This window comes from Oryzias melastigma, linkage group LG12 (genome assembly GCF_002922805.2).
Source record: "Oryzias melastigma strain HK-1 linkage group LG12, ASM292280v2, whole genome shotgun sequence".
Classification (NCBI taxonomy): domain Eukaryota; kingdom Metazoa; phylum Chordata; class Actinopteri; order Beloniformes; family Adrianichthyidae; genus Oryzias; species Oryzias melastigma.
In genome coordinates, this window is record NC_050523.1 from 24,784,253 (window position 1) to 24,805,464 (window position 21,212).

The 21,212-nt window shown below is 41.2% G+C and overlaps 1 protein-coding gene across 2 annotated transcripts in view; it reads left to right on the forward strand.

Moving 5' to 3' along the window:
• Positions 1-20,871, forward strand: part of atp8b1 (ATPase phospholipid transporting 8B1) — a 38,577-nt gene extending 17,706 nt beyond the window's left edge. For both annotated transcript variants that reach the window (XM_024268545.2, XM_024268546.2), the window contains exons 4-30: positions 2,596-2,709; positions 2,779-2,877; positions 3,004-3,065; positions 3,141-3,213; positions 4,058-4,128; positions 4,752-4,834; positions 6,928-7,086; positions 7,388-7,476; positions 7,570-7,760; positions 9,193-9,277; positions 9,649-9,772; positions 10,498-10,541; positions 10,648-10,804; positions 10,987-11,175; positions 11,785-11,897; positions 11,981-12,145; positions 12,274-12,385; positions 12,495-12,570; positions 12,993-13,128; positions 13,632-13,760; positions 13,854-14,010; positions 14,092-14,315; positions 14,864-14,947; positions 15,044-15,289; positions 15,952-16,090; positions 19,205-19,335; positions 19,425-20,871. In XM_024268545.2, coding sequence (XP_024124313.1) covers positions 2,596-2,709; positions 2,779-2,877; positions 3,004-3,065; positions 3,141-3,213; positions 4,058-4,128; positions 4,752-4,834; positions 6,928-7,086; positions 7,388-7,476; positions 7,570-7,760; positions 9,193-9,277; positions 9,649-9,772; positions 10,498-10,541; positions 10,648-10,804; positions 10,987-11,175; positions 11,785-11,897; positions 11,981-12,145; positions 12,274-12,385; positions 12,495-12,570; positions 12,993-13,128; positions 13,632-13,760; positions 13,854-14,010; positions 14,092-14,315; positions 14,864-14,947; positions 15,044-15,289; positions 15,952-16,090; positions 19,205-19,335; positions 19,425-19,655 — 3,483 coding nt within the window. In that variant the 3' untranslated portion in view covers positions 19,656-20,871. The remainder of the gene's footprint in view (positions 1-2,595; positions 2,710-2,778; positions 2,878-3,003; positions 3,066-3,140; positions 3,214-4,057; positions 4,129-4,751; positions 4,835-6,927; positions 7,087-7,387; positions 7,477-7,569; positions 7,761-9,192; positions 9,278-9,648; positions 9,773-10,497; positions 10,542-10,647; positions 10,805-10,986; positions 11,176-11,784; positions 11,898-11,980; positions 12,146-12,273; positions 12,386-12,494; positions 12,571-12,992; positions 13,129-13,631; positions 13,761-13,853; positions 14,011-14,091; positions 14,316-14,863; positions 14,948-15,043; positions 15,290-15,951; positions 16,091-19,204; positions 19,336-19,424) is intronic.
• The last annotated feature ends 341 nt before the right edge of the window (positions 20,872-21,212 follow it).

Sequence of the window (21,212 nt, forward strand, 5' to 3'; positions counted from 1 at the left end):
AAGTCAAAAGGCACACAGCTCTGTGTGGGGATAAAGTCAGTAGTTTAAACATGAGTCGACTGGTTTGACGTTTGTAGAAAGCTGAGTTAGCTCTCATTTCTGCTTCACATATTGTCAGTCAAGAAGTGTGTGGAGCTATTTTGGGGCCATAAATATTGGACCCCCCCCAAAAAAAAACAATATTGGTGTTTGGCAAAAAAAAGGGAAAATGTCTAAAACTTTGTGATATTCTCAAATAAACTTAATTTCAGTTTCAAATCTTTTTACTTTCAACTCTTTTTCATTTTTAAATCTGAAATTTTCAGTTTCAAACTTTTGGCCCCATTGTTGGGGCAGGACTAACATGAAGGACCAATCAAAATGAATGAGTGTGGTAACTTTAGTCCCGATGCATCACTGACTCTGAGAACTGTAATAATTACGGTCAGAAAATGTCTGTTTAGTCTGTACTATCATAGTCTGAAGTTTTCCCAAGATGTCTGTAAAAATCAGTTTATTGGGGACAAACCGTACATCTAAAACTCTGTTATAGCCCGTTCAAAGCGCCATCTTATTGAGTTAAATACAGTCATAGAAAACATCCTCATGCTTGCATGCAAGGGCGATGTGGTGGGTCACCCTTATTTAGTCTACAGAACACTGTTAAATACTGGGTGTCTGTGGTTCAGCGGTACTGCGCAGGACCAGCAAACGTTTTGCATGTGCGTCTTGTCCAGCCTGGTACCAGGAGTCGCTGGTCACTCCTGACTGCAGTGTGTGTTTTTGGGGGGACTGGGCCGGGGGTCTGGTCTGGATGACAGCCACTGTTTGTGACAGACTGAGTTTGAAGACTGTCTCGCATTAAATAGAGGACCTTTTTAAATTATTGTCTCGATGAAAATAAGAAAAAGATCAGTGTATAGGGATGTGAGCCTCCTACATCAATTCACTTTGTTGAGAAAGGGACGATGCATGTTAATGAACAATAATCAAATGTAACTGTCCCAGATTATAGCTTTAGGCAAATTTCCATCTGGAGTCTTTTGGCAGGTTGACATTAAAAGAAATGAAACAGAGTTTATAATACAGAATACAAAATAATAAAAAAGTAGAATAATTAAGGACAAATAAGAATTTGAACATAAATATCATTTTTAAAATCAGAGCTTGCTTTGTAAAAAAAAAAAAAAAAAAAATCTTATTTCTGGTCATTTATGATTGAGCATTTGAGACTCCAAAAGCCACAGTTTCAGGTGTTTTTTTTTTTTAAATGTTATTGTATTTATTTATTTATTTTAAATGTAATTTGCACTCTTATTTTCATTGACATGGGAGACTTTGGCCGAATCCGTCCCCTAACTGTACGGCTACTCTCCATCTCTACATTTAGCCCTCCAAACGGAATCCAGATGTTACTACCATTCAATGAAATCATGAATGGTCATCTATGTTTGCGTGTACCTGTCAGCGTTGGAAAAATGCATAATATTGTTTTTTTAACTTTAAAAAATCAATCTAAAACAAGTCACTACTTACATTTAAATGTAGACTTCTGTGCACCAGAGCACACCCTAGAAATGTCTTCCGCGGCGGAGGAACAGTCAGCCCTGAGTCACTACGGCTCCCCTTAAAAGAACAAGCCAGGACACAGCTAAAGCTCCAAATAGAGAAGAACCAGAGGGTTAGGGAATGAATTTGGATTTGAACTTAAAGTCAAAATTTCTGCTGAGAGAAAAACCTCAATTCTCTGTTTTACAAGAAAAAAGTCCCAATAATTCCCATGATTTCTGGAAAATATTTAACCCCTGTGGAATAAGCAGACAAAAGTTGAACTTTTTGGAGGGTGCGTGTGGCCAAGGTGGTGGTAGTGTAATGGTCTGGGGCCGTTTCAGAACCTGGAGGACTTACTGGAGTCATTTGAACCATGAATTCTATAGTGCAACAAAAATGCTGAAAAATTTCCATCTGATGGTGAATTCAAGCTGAAGCACAGCTGGGTTCTGCTGTGGAACAATGAACAGGGCAAGTCCCACCCCTCAAATCCACCAATACCATTCTAAAATCATTCCATAATTGACATAACTGGATTAACAATCAAAAATACCACGAGGGTTGAGACATGGTAGGTTTATTTACTAGAACGTAAAAACGACCGAGTTCCACACAGTGACCAACACATGTGATGCAGCAGAAAGTGATCAACCATCATTCCAGTCTCTGAATTGATCAGTCATGTGACCATACAGTGTTCTAGAATGTTCTAATAATGATTATTCTGATGTGAAAAACAGTGGACTGAACTTTATCAAACATGTGAATGGATTGATGGTGGGGAGAGCAAAGTGTCTTGATGCTCTTCAGTATTGGCTTTTATCGAGGTTGTTGCCACTGATCCAACACTAAGCTTGTATAATAACTGAATCTGTCATTGTGCCTTATTTCCTTTCCATGGACTAAATGTGTCATGGACTAAATTTGGGTCCTATAGAGTCGAACTGTTCCAGGGTTTCTCTTCAGGCTCTGTACTTCATGCATCAGTTGGTTATTAGTTTAGGGACGAGGCTTTCTATTCTCAAAAACTGTTGGTGTCTTTGGTGACCATCTTCTTTTCTGCAGGGAAATGCTATCAAGACATACAAATACAACGTCTTGACCTTCATCCCCCTCAACTTGTACGAACAGTTTAAGAGAGCTGCCAACCTTTACTTCCTGGCTCTGCTCATCCTTCAGGTAAATCTGGACTCTGAGCCGCTGTCTTTAGCTACAGAGCAGAGAAGTCATTTGTTGTTTTATTTCTAGATCATTCCTCAAATCACCACCTTGCCTTGGTATACCACTCTGGTTCCTCTGGTGGTGGTGTTGGGGATCACTGCCATCAAAGATCTGGTGGATGATCTGGTAAGGCTTCATTCTGATGATGGAATCCGTCTCTAAGATGTTTTAGTCTGATTAGCGGTCACAAGTGTTTTGTGTGTTTTAGTGCAGTGTTTGTTTCAGTGCTTTATGAAAATGTGTGCCCTGCAGGCACGTCATCGAATGGACAAGGAAATCAACAACAGGAAGTGCGAGGTGCTGTTGAACGGCAGGTCAGAACCAAAAACCCAAACTTCCTGCTGCCAAACGTGTAACAGCCTGAAACTGATGGTTTCTTTCTGCTGCAGCTTCCAGGAGTCTAGATGGAGGCAGATCCAAGTCGGGGATGTGGTTCGACTCAAGAAGAATGACTTTATACCGGTATCAGAGTTGACCTAAACACTTTTCCTAATCTGAATCAATCCAGTGTGACCATGAAAATTAACTCCCCTGTAAGAGGAATAACTGACAGCAGACCGGGAGGCTGAACCACACCAGATAAAGTACATGGCTTCATTTAAACATTAAAACGTCTAAGCAGAGACAACGAAGAAACAATGTTTGTCTCTCCAATTTTCAGGTTTTACCGGTCGTTAAGAAACTTGCACAGAAGGAAAATCTTGGTTCTGTAAATGTGAGAACTTTCCATGCAGATGAGGAAGTGCAGAGTTGGCTTTTGCTCACAGGGGCGTCTAAAAAACAAGTCATTGTGAAGGAGTAAAATGAAGGCAGGACCCAGCACACTGCAGAATCTGTGTTCTTTAGATGCAAACAGCTATGCAAACTGCACTGCCTTTGTATGCACAGGAACCAAAGGGAAACACGACTGTCAGACGGTTTCCTCGAAGAAGCAAAGCAGGAAGAAATGTTTTGCTTCTTAAGAAGCTGCTTTGTGTATGTTTTATCTACACAACATAATATTCAGCAGGGAAGATAGTCTGCATATATTACCAAAGATACTTTAAACGATAACATGTTTTAATCTTACTTTTACATTGACTGTTTAGTTCAGAGCGTGCTGGTGTTGGTTAAAACCTGCTGCAGCCCCACAGTTCTGCTAGAAAATGGAGATGCAGAATTTGGGTCATCTTTGACACAAACTTGCAAATTAAATCAATGTCTTATTTAAAAAATGTTTTGTATATATGAAGGATCTTTGTTAAATATGTATTGAAAGTCCTTTAGATATCCTGACAGATGTAATCTGATCCTGAACTCTGTCCAGGCTGATCTCCTGCTGTTATCCAGCTCCAACCCAAACAGTCTGTGTTATGTGGAAACGGCTGAACTCGATGGGTAAGACTCGACTGTTCTGTTTGTCTCATGGAATTGGGGACCTTTTTATCAACGAGCTGGACGAAGTTACAGCCCAGAGCAGGATTTCAACAGAAAAAGAAAGGACACATCTCCTTTGTTTCTAAAACTGATTTAATGAAATGTTTTTCTTAATCAAGTAAAAACAGAAGCATGATTTGAATAGAATCCTTGGTCTTCTTGTCATTGCTCAGTGTTCCAGATAATCGGTCGGCTCCTTGTAGCTTGTTACAAATTCAGTTGAAAACTTCTTGAACATCAGGTCTACACATTTTTCAATGAGTACATTTACTGAGTATGATTCTCAAGAACAGAACCGGTCTTTAACTTTTTTTTTAACCAGAAAAGCAAATAAATCTAGCCCATCAGGACATTCAAATTGTTATATATTCATCACTGGAAGAATCAGTAAGGCAACAAAAATCTGATATTTGTTTTCTTTTAGTTAAAAAAAGGTAGAATAGTTTAATAGAATAATTAGAAAACAGCTGAGTTTTATTTACTTTCTATCGTTTTAAGTACATACTTAGAACTTTGAATATGTTTGTGTAACTCTGGTCTTTTTCTGCTGAAATGTAAATGTTTGTGCGTGTTTTGTGCTGCAGGGAAACCAATCTGAAGTTTAAGATGGGGCTCAGAGTTACCGATGAGATGCTGCAAGAAGAAAGACAGCTGGCAGGTTTTGATGGTACTGTCCTGTTGATGAACTCTTTAAGAACGAGATTAAAAGAGGGTTCAGAACACTGAAGCTGAGTGGTTTGCTACCGTCTTAGGAGGCCTGAAGCGCTTTAGTCACAGTCCCATCCACACTCTGATGGAGGCTGCCAAACACGGAATGAAAAACAATTTAGAGAATCAAGAAGAAAATGATTATAGTGAAATAGGTATGCTACACTAATAGATTTGGATGCACATGTATAATCCTTAATAATGATTTGTTGAAAATGGAGCCTTCAAATAAAAACAGACAAAATGAACTGTTTTCTTTTTTAATTTAATTTAGCAAAGAACTGAATAAAACGATTAGGTGACCTTATGTCAAGTTTGTTTTGTTTCCAATATATATTTACTGCTTTAAAACAATTAAAGCATTTAAAGCAACATAACTACACAGAAACCCAATGCTTGGGCCATGAGTACAAAGATAAATTATGAGTGCAAGAAGTCATAATTAACACATGTAGAAAACAAGTAGCAAAGGAACAAAGACAGAAAAAGACAGTAGGTATTTAGTGTCTGAGCATAAATGGTTTCTTAACCGTGATGATGTCTAATCCAGTTCATAACAAAAGGTTCCCAGGGCTTGACAAAGACATCTTTGTGATGGAGTCAAACAGTCATGAGGAGACTGGGTTTAATACAACTTTCTGTCATTAGCTGCGTTTCCATTACACATTTGCGCAAAACTGTTCAAAATGACACAGTTTCCATTAAATCCTTAAATCATTAAAAGCGCGGCGATGGATGAGAACAAGTATTTTTTTATTTGATTCAGTAAATGGGAGCATTTGGATGACGTGACTGAGTGTTGCCTGCGTCCCGCGTGCGTGCAGCACCCTTAGTCCATTTACAGTCTCATCAGATGTACGTGAGAAGCCCGTTCAAGCATTTAAAAAAAAAATAACCAGCCTAACAAGTGAGCAGCTGGATCTTGTTTTCTGTTTCTAAATATGACAAGATCCATTAAGTTTGTCACGGTGCTCGCGCTCATCCTCAACGGAGACTTCTGTGTCTCATTCAGGCTGCCAGCTTGAAAAGTGCAGTGAAGATGAAACTTTGGTTGTTGATTTTATGGCGGAGCTGTATTATTCTGTATGATATGCAATTTATAATGAGCTGTGAAGCTGTGGGACCTCTCGAGGCGACCGCTGCGCTGCGCTCAGGACAGACACTTCATACCAACAAACGCATTTATTTTGAAAAAGTGTTTCCATTCCAGTTTTGCGAAAAATTTCTCTTTCGGTACGCCGCAAATGGCACCTCTTCAAACTGCAAAAACTTTTTCTTCAAAAAAAAGTGAGTTTTTTTTTTTTCTCGAAATTGTGGCGTTTCCTTTATGAGAATTTATCGAAATTCCAATTTGCAAAATTTCCGACTAGATGGGAACACACCTAGTATGACCTAATTCTGTCATGATCCAGTTCATAAGACATTTTTCAGCACTGACTGTAAGCATTTTTCAAAGTTTTCAAGCTTTTACTAATACAAGTCTAATTTGAGAAATTCAAACCCCTTTGGAAGAATACATGGATCTCAAATCGGGGTCAAATTTTCCCTGTCTGGTCTAAATCTCCAGTCATGCAGCAGAATTTTGTTCTAATTAAAGTCTGTTAACAACATAAACATAGTCTGTTTTTTTTTTTGTTATAGGTTTCTACTACATATTTCCAATACAGTGACAAAGTTCATCAATAGGTTCTGAGTCAGCAAATTATGGAACAAATAGTCCTGGCTTTCATGTCACCTCGGGTCACAACAACACCTCCTTCTATGTGACGACAGTCCTGTCAGCTCTCAGCTTAATCCAGAAAACACGGCTAGTTCAAGTTCTTGTTAGTGGAGCTGCTTGGGTGGGTGTTTTGTTTTAACTTGATGATGGTGTTTTTGTGTCCCTGTAGTTGAACCCTAACCTCAGTGCATTTCATCTAAGATGACAGCAGTTCATGTAGCTCCAGCTTTAGTGATCTTAAGACACACACTTTTCCAGTTCTACATACGACAGGAGTCCCTTTTGTCTGTCTGATGTAAAATCCCTCTTGCTTTGTCTCGTCTGTTTTGCAGCCCTGATCGAATGTGAAGAGCCCAACAACCGTCTGGATAAGTTTTTAGGAACGATGCTGTGGAACGGCGAGCGGTATCCTCTGGAGCTGGACAACATGCTGCTCCGAGGCTGCAAAATCAGAAACACAGACGTGTGTCACGGGCTGGTCATATTTGCAGGTCTGTGCCTGCAGGCTGCACATCCTCATGGCTAAACACTGGATCCTCACTGTAATAATATTATTATATGTAACGCCAGCAATCTGAAGCTGAAAATGATTGGGGTGGGGGGTGGGTGCATTGCATGAGGACCTGCAGCTTCTCCCCAACTCAACTGAAATGTCCAAATTAAACCACGAGATGTGACTATAAAGATGAATCTGCTCCAGTTTATTTCAATTAAACTCCACTGTAGTTAATGAGATGAAAACATCTCTATAATGGGATTGTTGTTGAAGAATGACTGTGTCCTTCCTTAAAGGAGCGGACACCAAAATCATGAAAAACAGCGGTAAAACCCGGTTTAAGAGGACGAAGATCGACGAGCTGATGAACTACATGGTGTACACGGTAAGACTCAGTCATCTCTTGCTTTTTATTGGAACTTTTTCCCGTAATCCTCAGCTAAAATGAAGAACCGTGTTCCTGTTTCCTGCCCTCTAGATCTTTGCTCTGCTCATCCTGGTGGCGGCTGGTCTGGGAATAGGCCACACCTTCTGGTATGATCAGATCGGCTCCAAGGCGTGGTACCTCTATGACGGCCTGGACTACAACTCCACTTACAGAGGCTTCCTGAGCTTCTGGGGATACATTATCGTGCTCAACACAATGGTGCCCATCTCTCTCTATGTCAGGTCAGTGGGTTTGTACTCTATGATCTGGGTCAAAAGCAAAGTAGTCTTCTGTTTTAAGAGTCTAAAAATCCGATTTGATCAAGGATTCATGCGTCTGTCTGTTCATAAGAGAGTCACTGCTAATATCCAGCGGTGAAAGTAGATTTTTTGTTATGCCGGTACTATACCAATCAAACGCACCCCATTACACGTGCTAGTGCTGGGCGTTATGGAGAACATTTTATATCAAGATACAAGTTATTTCATATCACAATAACGATATATATGTCACGATATAAGCAAAGTATATTTTCAGTGATTAAAAAAAGCTCTCACTAGTTTTACTTTGAAAACAGAATCCTTCACTGACACTTTATTTTGAAGATTTGTTTACTTCCGTTGACAGTATCCGCTCATTTGGCTTTGTTTTAGTTCAGAAATAAAACGTAATATTTTACTACATGATAATTTACTATATTTATAAAGATTATGAATCAGCAATTTGGACGTTGAGAATGTTCATACTCGAATATTCGCACCAGACGCGGTCCCGGATGCAATACCAGGCCCAGAACTGTGTGTGAACGGGGCCTGGATGCGGTGACAGGTCCGAAGTGGTGATGGACTCAATCCACTCGGCGAGCTCTGGGTCCCAGTTTGTGGCCCGAAGGTTGGGCACCCGTGATTTAATGTGAACAGCCAGCATGTTCAAAAAAACGAGTTGGGGACACCCAGAAGATCAAAAAATGACGTGGAGAGTCCTTAACCAAACGTCAATATGTGACGACCCGGGAATGAGGACGTGTTGTTGCGGAAGCAGGAGAGTGCAGACTAGGAGAGAGATCCAGAACATCTAATCGACCCCCTGATCCATCACTAAAAACAATGCAAGCATCCAAATACAGCACTGCCTGCTCCCGGATTGAGTTCCAGTTTTCGTTTTTCCTTCAATAAGAGCGTCTTCTGTCATGTCGTGTTTATGCAAATCCTACAATTTGAATTCTCTTTTCAGTAGCTTTTAATTCTAAATCAAACTGCTTTGAATGTATCTCAGCCTGTTTTCTATCACATTGGCTTGTAATACTTGATAATAAGATTAACTGACTCCAGTTGGACCTTCTCTGAGACAGAATTACTGGTTTTTAAAATCCATCCCAATGAGCAGAATAAACACTACTGTTCAAGCGTTGGGACACGGCGTCTGTGGTTAGAAGAGACCAGTGTCCACATTTGTGTCTGGTATTGTTTCTGTGACTAGAACACCTTAAGTGGGTTGTTTTATCTTTTCCATCGACAGATTTTTTTTTTTTTTTCCTTTCGATAAGATCGAGTTTCTGCAACACATCAGGTCTTGCTTTTCCTGATTGTGTTTAAGGATGTTTCCAGAGACTGTAGTCAAAGAGCATCTCCAGGCCTTCAAAATAAGCTTTTCTGTCATTCTATATTTGTGCAGCGTGGAAGTCATCCGTCTGGGCCAGAGCAAGTTCATCAACTGGGACCTGCAGATGTATTTTGCAGAGAAAGACACTCCAGCTAAGGTACAATTCTTCAGAGATAATATAAAGTTGAACATCATGTTGTGTTCTGAGGGTTTTTAAAACTGCTGTCGTTTTATTGATACATTGTTCCAGCATGCCACACATTTCCATTTCCTACCTCCAGGGATAACTTTGTGATTACTGTCTTCACCAAACTGAAAAATGTAATTTAAAAATCCACATTTAATCTGAGTGAAATGTTTCCAGGAGCTATGAACACGACCCTCATTGTTTCCTAGTTTGTAATGGTCCGTGTATTAAGTTTAACCAGGGGCCTCATTCTAAGCATATTTGTTGTTGTCTGAACTTGTTGGCGGTTGTGGTTTCGGTTTTGTTTTTGCGCTCACAAAAGCCTCCCTAACGCTTGGCAGGCTCGAACCACGACCCTCAACGAGCAGCTCGGCCAGATCCAGTACATCTTCTCTGACAAGACAGGAACTCTGACGCAGAACATCATGCAGTTCAAGAAGTGCACCATTGCCGGACGCAGCTACGGTACCGCCCCATCAGTGTTGACTTTGACCAACTTGTATAAGTAGATCCATCCATAACTGCCAGCACAGAATACCACAGTCAACTTGAGCATTTTGCTTTTAACTCTTGCTTTTAATCGCAATCAACATAATTCCAGTAGATTCTACTGGAACTATGTTGATCGTGTTAACAGTTAAAAAGTTACAGTAAATCAAAGAACATAAACACTGGAGCTCCGGTGTTCACTTTTTGGAAACTGCCTCCAAGAGCTAAAAATGAAAGAACTACAGCAAGTATTAATCACTTCTTCCTCCTTTGAATCTAAATCTGTCGGTACCATGACTCGACCGCTTTGAATCAAAGATGAGCTGATCATGCCGAGTCAAAGCGGTGCGTAAAGACTTGACCTGCTAGAACTTAAAGCTGTTGATGTCTGCTGGCTCCCCTGTGGCATAAATGATGGATAAATAATGAACCGTGCGTGCTCTCGGCCTGCAGAAGCACGTACACGCACTATTCATTTGATGTGTTTTAGCTCTCAGACAACGTTGGACATGAACAGTTTTTTTAATGTTTCACTAGATCATTAAATCATTAAAAACATGTAGAGGAACAGTGGCATAGCTCCAACTTTGCAGGTTACTCATTTCAGAAACCTGACCCCCCCCCATTCCTTTTCTACGGCAAAAGTGGAAGAATCTCCTTAAAACAGAAATGACTTTGTGCTTTTACTCTTTACCCAACAGGCAACCCAACCACTGCTGAGGGGGTGTCACTTGACAGAGGAAAGGTAAGTGTTAAGAGAGCTTTTTAACAAGTTCCGTTTGAGACCAAAGTATTGCATGTGTGATAATGTGTGAAAAAACGAGTGATCCTGAAACGTTGTTTGCTTTCAGCCTGTGGATTGGAGCTGGAACCAGCATGCTGACAAAAAGTTCCAGTTCATGGATCATCTACTGGTTGCTAATGTCAAGTCCAAGAAGGACAAAGAGGCCATGGAGTTCTTCAAACTGCTCTCACTTTGCCACACTGTCATGGTGGACAACAAAGATGGTAATTCTGGAGATATGCCATCGGTCAAATGTGTAATGATGACATAAACTAGAACATCTCTGTTCAAAGACATTAAACCTCATTTAAGCTCAAATGGATGGACAGAGATGCAGAATAACATGCAAATAAGAACAAGGGGTACAGAGGAAACTGTGGCTGACACCTTCTGCTCGTGTGTCCAGGTGAACTGGTGTACCAGGCTGCATCTCCTGACGAGGGCGCTCTGGTGACAGCTGCCAGGAACTTCGGGTTCGTGTTCCTGTCACGAACGCAGGACACTGTAACCATCATGGAGATGGGACAGGAGAAGACCTATGAAATGCTGGCTCTTCTGGACTTCAACTCCGATCGCAAGCGGATGTCTATTATCTGTACGAACACAATCATCACACGTTAGCTTCAGGCTAAACCCCAGACCAGCTTCATAAACCAGAAACTGCTTTGCTGACAGAAAATCTATGGAAATTGAGTTGCGTTCACTCTATAGCTCAGGTGTGGAACTCCAGCCCTCGAGGGCCGGTGTCCTACATGTTTTCCAACCACTCTGCCATAGAAGCAAACACACCTGATCCAGGTAATCGGCAGCAGATAAGGCAGGGTTTCTGGAAAACCAGCAGGACGTCGGCCCTCGAGGGCTTGAGTTTGACACCCCTGCCCTAGATTTGTTGTGAACTGCTCTCACACAGTAAATAAATATTTGTAAACATAAGCGGCGATCCTGTAAATGAGCTGGACTGAATGCCTGTTCAAACATAAAGGGACGGATGATCATCAGTCGGCTTCTTTACAATCTCTGGAGGAAAATCTTACAGGGAATTTAATCTTTTTGCTATTGGTTTTTCAGCCACTAGTTTTTTTGTAAAATATTGATAGTTTTATTTTTTTGGTGAATATGCTGAGGAGGTGCGAGAATTTCTCGTACATTTGGATCATGTGATCTTGTCTAACTCTACTTTGTTTGATTTTTTTTTTTTTTTTAGTGAAGTTTCCTGACGGTCGCATTCGTCTGTACTGTAAGGGTGCAGACACAGTCATCTATGAGCGACTCGCCCAAAACACCAAATACAGGGAGACCACACAGACGGCTCTGGATGTGGGTTCATGCGGTCTTTATTTCTACAGCTGTCATTGAAAGGTCTTTGGAGACGAGGCGTCTGACTGCTCCTGTTGTTGTAGAACTTTGCCAACGATACCCTGCGGACGCTGTGCTTGTGTTACAAAGACATCAGTGCAAACGAGTACGAGGTCTGGTCCAGGAAACACAAAGAGGCCCAGCTGGTCATGGTCGACCGAGACGCCGCCCTTGACAGAGTATATGAAGAGGTGGAGAAGGACCTGATGGTGAGAAGAGGAAGCAGTTGTTTTGATGGAAATAACTAGACTATTGCAGATTAAAACCTTTAGCATAATATTAAATAAGTTAAAGATGAGTTTCATCTTTATGTATGTTGTCAAACATTTAAATTTAGCTCATTGGAGCAACAGCTATCGAGGACAAGCTTCAGGACGGAGTTCCAGAGACCATCGCCACACTGGCCAAGGCTGACATCAAGATCTGGGTCCTGACTGGAGATAAGAAAGGTGTGTCCTGATGCTTCATACTGCAGGACAGAATGGATGCAATTCCACAGCAAATAACATGGAGACATTGGAGGTTAAACTCAAGGTTTTCTTTCTTACGGATCTCCAGAGACTGCAGAAAACATCGGATACTCCTGCTCCCTGCTGACGGATGACATGCACATTCACTATGGAGAAGACGTCAAGTAAGTGGAATGAAATGTCTGCTTGTGCAGAACCTGTGCAGACACCTCATGTTATCCAGGTTCGTTTCAGAGAGGAGCCAATTCCACACACAGCATGTCATTATGAGCAGCTGCGTTCAGATGACAGTCCTAACTTCCACGTCTTAGCTGACATGAAAGTAGAGCTCAGACCTGCTTACTTGTCCAAGACTCAGGGTTTCACAGCACACCAGGATTCCTGAAGCAGACACCAATGCAGAAGTGCTGGTCATAGTTACTGTAATGGCAGAGATTTGATACATTTTATTGAATTTATTTTCCTCAACTTGATTCTTTTTTGTCTTAATTTCTCAATTCTTGCTATTTTAGCAGAATCTGAGAACTTTAATGGAATCTGGTATCATGCATGATCTTCTGTAACTTCTTGATTTCTGGGTTTGCAGTGAGAAGCTGAGTGTTCGTCAGGCCACCAGAAGACATCAGGCTCCAACAAATTTTCGGCGAGCCAGACAGAGACCTGAAGAGTCTTTCTTCACAGAGCCGGGCAAGAACGCTCTGATCATCACTGGAGGATGGCTGGTTAGTCTTCTTCTACTTAGGAGTGGGGCTGCCACAATTAGTTGATTAGTGGATGAAATAGTCCATGACTAATTTAGAAGTCGTTTTTTTTTTTTCTTTAAAAAAAATGTCATCTCAAAACTATGATACACACTTTCTAATGTTGCATCGACCATTGTCTTTGACTCACATGCGCAGTAGTGCTAATCCGGGTCAGTGGTGATGTCACAGGGAGTTCTGGGAAGACTCGGGTACCATAACAACACCAACGGAGCTTGAAAGTGTGAGAAACATAAAAAAAAAGAAAAGAAAAAAGTCTCCAGTGCAATATCTGCAAGTTGGGCTTGTGTTCCATTAAGAGGAAGCAGATTTGTGGACTAATTGAAAAAAATAATCTGATTAATCGACTATTAAAATCATTTATGGCTGCTCTACCTTGGAGTAAATCTAGTTAACCTTTAGTCTGTGCAGACTACCTTCTGTGCATTTCCTTATTTAGTCTTGAGGGATTTTTGTTTTCTTAGAATGAGATTCTGTACGAAAAGAAGAAGAAACGTCGCCGCCTTCGTCTCCGTCGTCTGGGGAGACGTCCTCCACCCAGCAACCCTCAGGATGGACAACCGATGAACGAGTGGGAGAAGGAAATGAGACAGGTAAAACTGATGTTTCAGTGTACTAGTTGCACATTATTGTTGGTGTTTGAGTTGACACCTGGTGCTGGGATTGTGTGACATTTCTCCTTGTAGATCGACTTTGTGGACATGGCCTGTGAGTGTGAGGCGGTCATTTGCTGTCGCGTGACCCCCAAACAAAAAGCTAATGTGGTGAGTCTGGTGAAGAAGTACAAGAAGGCCGTGACGCTGTCCATCGGAGACGGAGCCAATGACGTCAACATGATCAAGAGTAAGTTCAGAGCTGGACGCCACTCCAGCCCTGCAACTTCTCGTTGACGGTGGTTCTGATCCGTTCTGCGTCCGTCTCCAGCTGCAGACATTGGTGTGGGGATCAGTGGACAGGAGGGCATGCAGGCCGTCATGTCCAGCGACTACGCCTTCGCTCAGTTCCGTTACCTGCAGCGCCTCCTGTTGGTACACGGCCGATGGTCCTACATCCGAATGTGCAAGTTCCTGCGCTTCTTCTTCTTCAAGAACTTCTCTTTCACTCTGGTTCATTTCTGGTATTCCTTCTTCAATGGATACTCCTCACAGGTAGGTCTCCATCCACAGCCTGTGTGGGGAGGTGGGGCGGGTCTCAAGTGAACAATTCAAGTTGGACAACAAAAGAATCTATTTGCATTCCTAATTGCATACACTTTAGAGCTGGAGAAGAACGTTTAGGGCTGCTAGAGTTTTTAGATTCTAATCTCTAAAAAGCTCATTATCCTCAAGTAAAATAAACCCAATATTTGATGGTTTCACTTTAGCAGTTACAGAAAATTATTTTTTTCACTGCATTTTTAATAACGAGGAATAAAGTCAGAGGATAAACTAGACGTAGCCTCAAAATAAATGTTAACCTTAGTTTAGATTTAAAAAAAGGCAGAAAATAAAATCTTAATATGTTGTCTTTAATTCTACTTTTATTTTATTCAGAAATCTCCTGCATGCGAACAGCAGCAGCTGAATGTTTCTTTAGCAGGACTGAACATCTTGGTTGCAGTACTCTTATCTATTGAGAGGGAGTTTGATGGCTGCAGCTTTGTCCTGGAAACATTTTTTTTCATGAATCATCAACAGGATTGTTTTTGTTTTGGCAGACTGCTTACGAAGACTGGTTCATCACTCTTTACAATCTGGCTTACAGCAGTTTACCTGTTCTTCTTGTTGGACTGCTCGACCAGGTGAGAAACGGCATCGTCATGAACGCTCAGCATTTAAAAGACTTCTGCTTTAGTCGGGTTTTATTTGCTCTAACCCGAGTCCTCGTCTTCCTGCAGGACGTGAATGACAGACTGAGCCTGAAATTTCCAAAGCTCTACATTCCTGGTCAGCAGGGGACGCTCTTCAACTACAAGAATTTCTTCATCAGCTTGTTCCACGGCATCTTCGTCTCGCTCATCATCTTCTTCATCCCTTACGGGGCGTTCCTGCAGACAATGGGGCAGGATGGAGAGGCCCCGTCTGACTATCAGTCTTTTGCTGTCGTAACAGCCTCCTCCTTGATCTTTACAGTCAACCTGCAGGTCAGCCCCTCACTCATGACGTCTTACATCTCAGGATTGTAATCGGAGAAAAAGCCCAGTAAACAGAAGGTCTTATAGTTCTACTCCAACTCTATTTTGATCTATTGTCAGTCTTCCCAGATGGTCTTAATTTTGATTATGCTGCTTCTAGCCAAAAAAAAACTGTTTTTTTAAGACGTAGTTTCTGCAGAGCAGCAGGAGCTCATAATTCGCCTCAGTTGTTGGCAGGATGCAGAAGTAACCCTAAATAATTTCCCAGCATTCCTCTGTTTACCTACTAGCTGACAGCTCCTCACAACCCCAAGCTAACATTAGCATAACAAAAAACGGTTAGCTATAGGCCTATTAAAGCTATCCTGTCGTACAGTTTAGATCCAGACTCCGTTCATGGATCTATTTGTGAGTGGATGCATCAGGATGGAGTAGGGTAGTTCCCCCCCCCCCCAAAAAAAAAGAGGGACTGGGCCACAAACGTCCTCTGCTCCTAATTCATGATTTTAATCTTAAATTACTTTATACAGGTCCTCCATCCTGAGAAAAATGCTACAAGAATCTGTCAAAAACACCAGTGGCTCTTTAATAGTTAAACTGGAGCTTGTTTGACTCATTCCAAAGAAATTTTCCTTTCTTTTGCATTAACATTTCACTCATTTGTTAATCAGATTTCCTTGGACACCTCCTACTGGACTTTTGTGAACTGCTTTGCTGTCCTGGGCAGCATAGCCATCTACTTTGGCATCATGTTTGACATCCATAGTGCTGGGATCCACGTCATCTTCCCCTCAGTCTTCACCTTCACAGGTTGGTACATCAACTGACACCATCAAGTGACTTCTCTGTTGTTGCATTTTTCTTCTCAGTTTTGTACCTTTTACCCTTTAACCCTTAAACACCTGAACTTTAGCTCTAGTTACATTCTTTTACTACCATTACTCAAAATTAATGTAATTCTATTGGGTTCTGTCACAGGGAAAAGCAGATTTGTGCCATTATGCAACACTTGGTAATGGGTTGCATATCGGAGAAAAGCGGCGCTTCACCATTTTAGAATTGGCTAATTCATGGTGAATGTGTAAACAGTCGACGGTTTACGGCACGTCAAGGAGTGTTTTTTTTGTTGTTGTTTTTTTTTAAGGTGTTCTGCCAATCCGTCCTACCCTTGATATGTTCCCACCCACACCCACTGTGCATGCCCAGACCGAAATTACATCATGTTTCAGTGTTGGTGGACAACCCATAAATCTGTGCTACCTCTTCAGTCATTTGGTCAGCCCTCTGGTACCGATGGACACCCTCAGGCGTCCTGCAGTGCAGCTGTCAGATCAGCGTAATAGAACTGTCTAAAATAAACGTAAACTTTTTATTATATTCTGTGATTGCGATTTTATTGAAATATAGAGAGAATATGTCATTTTTTTGTAGTTTTTGGACAAAAGCGATAATTTATTTTGATAAATGAGGCTAAACTTCAATCTGACAGCTGCAATGCAGGGCAGCGCACCCGGGATGGTGGGCGGAGCCTAACAGAGCTTTCTGCTATTAGAAACCTAACAACGAGGAAAACGATTGTAATATTATTTTGGGATGGCAACTGAGATGAGTTTTCCACAATATCCAGCACTGGTGTTGTCTAAAATTGCGGAAACTCAGCGGTTCACTGCAAAAGTCCCGCCCACCCCCGTTATGAGAGGCGAGCAGTTCAGAGTGGACAGACACGCCCCCACCTGTGTAGTTTGAACTTGAGCAGAACACTGAAATCCAGCTGGATCAAACTTATACCCAGTGTTGGGACTAACGCCGTTTAAGTATAACGGCGTTACTAACGGCGTTATAAATCAAGTAATTTAGTAATCTAACTAATTACTTTCATCCTCGCTGTAACGCCGTTATAGTTACTTCGTGTAAATCGCGGCGCGTTACTTCAAAGTTTGATGATCTTGCTGGAGCTGGGCGCTTCGCACCCGAAAGTTGCTTGTGTTGCGCGCCCCAAGTTGCATCAAGATACATGAGAAAATCCGGTTTCTTTTCAAAATATAACCAGTTTTTCACAATAAAATGCCACGATTGACAAATGTGATCATAATTTTGTATCTAAACAGGCGGTAGACACGGATATAAACATACAATCACAACACAAACGTGCGCGCGCGAGCACAGTGACACACAAAACAGACAGGCACGCACACTTTTTTTTCTTTTTTCACAGACACGTACACACGCAGATCAACGTGGATAGACTCCGGTGCGGAGTGAGGAGTTTCAGGAATTAATAAAACGACAACAGAGAGACAGAGAGCAGCTCATCTTAGCAGAAACGGGGTAATATTTATAAAACACACAACACAGACAGACACGAGCGCGCACAGATCAACGCAGTGAGCAGACTCCGGAGCGAGTGGGCGGGGCTGCGGGATTTTGGGAGAGAAAAAAGAGATGCAGAGAGCTGCTCCTCTTAGCAGAAATATGGGTTAATAATTGTAGTTTATTAATTTATTATTGTTTTGCACTTTCAGTTTTTTAAGCCATTTTGTTTAATTATAGTTGTAGGTAAGATACTTGAAGTATGTTAATAGTTGAAACGTTTACCTTTTTTGTGTGAAGTTACATTTTTTATATACCACTTGTTGCAGTGTTTTGTGTGATAATTCTGACAAATAAATATTGAAAATTCTTTCCCTAAACCCTCTCTCATGTGTATCCTAAACTTAGACAATATGACTCCATTGGAAAACTATACCAGTATACTATTGTCGGTTATCATCTATTATTGAATGTAAATTATTTTTTTTATTTGTAACGCAGGAAAAAATACAAAATATTACCATATTTAAAGAGTAATTTAAAACGAGTTACTTTTCCAAGTAACTAATTACTTTGAAGATGCAGTAATTGAGTTACTAACTCAATTACTTTTTGGGAGAAGTAACTAGTAACTATAACTAATTACTTTTTTGAAGTGAGATGCCCAACACTGCGTATACCAAAAACCTTTTTGATTATTTTTCACAAACATAAGGAAAATATGAGAGAAAAGAGAAAAAAAAACTACAATTCCAGGAAAAAGTCAACTGGACAGCAGAGCTCTTATGAGAGAAGTTCTTTTTTTTGGGCTGCCTGGAAGCTGAAACCACACAGGCAGACTGAAGTACAGTCACTGTATAACAACATAAAGGTCATTTTATTGAGGTGAGGTCACTGATGTTCCTCTGTCAACAGAAACTGTTCATTTTTGTATTTTTGCAAACATGTCGATTAGTTTAACAGAATTCATTCTTGCTGTTTTTATGAAATTACCCCAAAAACTTTAACAAACTGTTTTTACAACATAGAATTAAACACTTTTGGGGTTTCTACAGTGAAATGAATCCCATTTTTCCAGATGGAATTTTCTGTTTTTGCATGATTTTATGTCTGGTGTGTGAATACAACATGTAAAAATGACAAAATAAAGGTAGTGTCACATTGTACTGATTGAAATTATACAAAATAAGCAGCAGGTAGACTTTCAAATTGAAAATAGAGGTAAAAACAGAGATTTAGGCACTAGGTTCCAAAGGGTTGATGTGATTTATTTATTTATTTATTTTTTTGTGACTTTAGTTTACATTTAAATCTATGCTTAATGTAACTAATGCAATACTTATCAACTTAACTCTGGCTGTTTAGGCGAGTTCACGACTTAAATTCTGGGACTTTTCCACAATGCACCATGACTCTTCAGCAGATCCGTATCTACAGTGCCTCTCTGTCTCTTTGGTTTTTCAAATCTAACGCTGCACAGAATATGAATTATTTCAACTTTTTTTTCCTATTTGAGTTTTCTTCTCGGTTTCATTTACATTTGTAAAATTGAGGGCACTAGTGGAAAAGCTGAAGTCTTTTCTGCTGTAACGGTTGTTTCCTCTGTGTTTGCAGGAGCTGCGTCAAACGCGCTGCGTCAGCCTTACTTGTGGCTCACCGTCATCCTGACTGTGGGCATCAGCCTGCTGCCCGTCATCTGCATCCAGTTCCTCTATAAAACCATCTGGCCCTCTGTTGGAGACAAAGTGAGGCGTCGCTCCGTGCTTCAGTCCTTCAGGACAGTCTATAAAAGCGCACTTTGTAAGAATTGACCTTACTTCTCTTCATCCTGCAGGTTCAGAGAAACAGGAAGAAGTACGAAATGCAGATGGAAGAGAAGAAGCCAAAGCAGGAGCCCTTCCAGCGGGGCAGGCGCTCCCGCCGCTCTGCCTACGCCTTTTCTCACTCACGAGGTTACGCAGACCTCATCTCGTCCGGGCAGAGCATCCGACGGCGTCCTCCCGCCCGCAGCGGCGCACAGGAGAACATCCGGGAGTTTGCCCGCAGAGAGGCCGAGAACATCTAAGCGGAGGCGGAGCCACCCTGCGAGAGCTTCAGCGCAGTGGGGAGGTTTCTTTAGACTGCTGTTGAAGACCTACATCCAGCACTCTGCAAATGTTAGCCTGTACAGGTGGAACTGAACTGTTCCTTTTGGGAAACTGAGATGTCTGAAGTGAGAAAAGAATTGTTGAAGTTCCTGAACTTCTGCAAAGGACATGAAGAGCTTGGTTCACCAGCAGCAGAGAACTTAAAGACTCGGTACCTGCGGTTCACCTGCATGCAGACTCCACGCTCCCATCCAGAAACACCAAAGAGACGGCGGCTGTCCATGAGGGGACTGTGTGACTGTTATTTAACTCAGGATTTTTAAAGAGAGCCTTTTGTTTTTTTAGTAAGCTCATCGGCTGATGGGAAACCAAAACTATTTAAGATAAATGAGTTTTAGCGTTGTTCATACACAGCACTTACTGTTGTGCTGACACCCTGATATTTTTCCACTTTTTGTTACTGCATGAGTTTGTTTCTGTCCGTTGAGTCAGATAATCTTCTCTAGCCTTAAAACTTTGAGATGAATCTATCAAAATATGAAATTTGAGTGTTTTTATGTAGTTGTAGGATTTTGCTTTGCCAAGCTGGTTGATTAGTGGAAAATGTCTTAATTGAAAAGTCTGTTTTCTTTTCTTGTTCTTTCAAATATTCCAACAGTCTGGAAAGATGTTTTAACCACCAACTTGTGAGAGTTTGCCCTTTTAAATGCCTCTTTCCAGCAGACCTCTTTGACACCATTTTTTAGCTTTTATCTCTGACATGTGAGCCACTCAAGTAACTTTTTTACAAACACAACTTGTTCTTGTCTTGTGATTCAACTGAGGAACGGATCACAGCCGTTATTCTTTACCACTTTACTTTGATGCGGTTGCCATATCTCAGGGGTTGCCTTTTTTTTTTTTTTTTTGTAATCTTGTGTAACACTGAATCACATGTTCATGAAGACTGGAGAAAAGGAGGATCTTCTGTCTGCATCTCATTGTTTACATCTTGTTTCATTGGGATGATTTTTTTTTTTTCCTTTAAAAGTTAGAATAATTGGGAGGTGGTGCTGATCGAAAACTGAAGATAATTTCTCTTGTTAGTTTCCTCGTTCCTTTTCAGTGCTGCTGCCGACTCACTGCAGCGGTTTGAGCTTTCGTGTCATGCAGTTTTATCATATGGTTGTTAATAAAAGCCAAGGGCACATTTAGCATTTAAGTCCAACCTTTATTTGAACAGTTTCTGTCTTATGACTGCTCCTATCAGAGAGCATTACAGGAAGTCATGCGTCTTTCTTCATGAATCTCCTCGTTAGTCATCCTCTAATATTTCTCAGCTACAGAATCTTTTACCACGAGTCCCCTGAAAATGTGAGCCCTCTTGTTCTGGGTTTACAGGTATTTGTTTCCCTAACCAGATGACTTAAAGTGTCCCTCTGATATTGAGGTTACTGATTCCCAGCCCTGCTCCCCTGAGATTCAGCCCAACACCTCTGCTGAGACCTGATGAGGAATCAGGCATTGGAGTTCAACCCCAACAGCTCCTGTGGTCC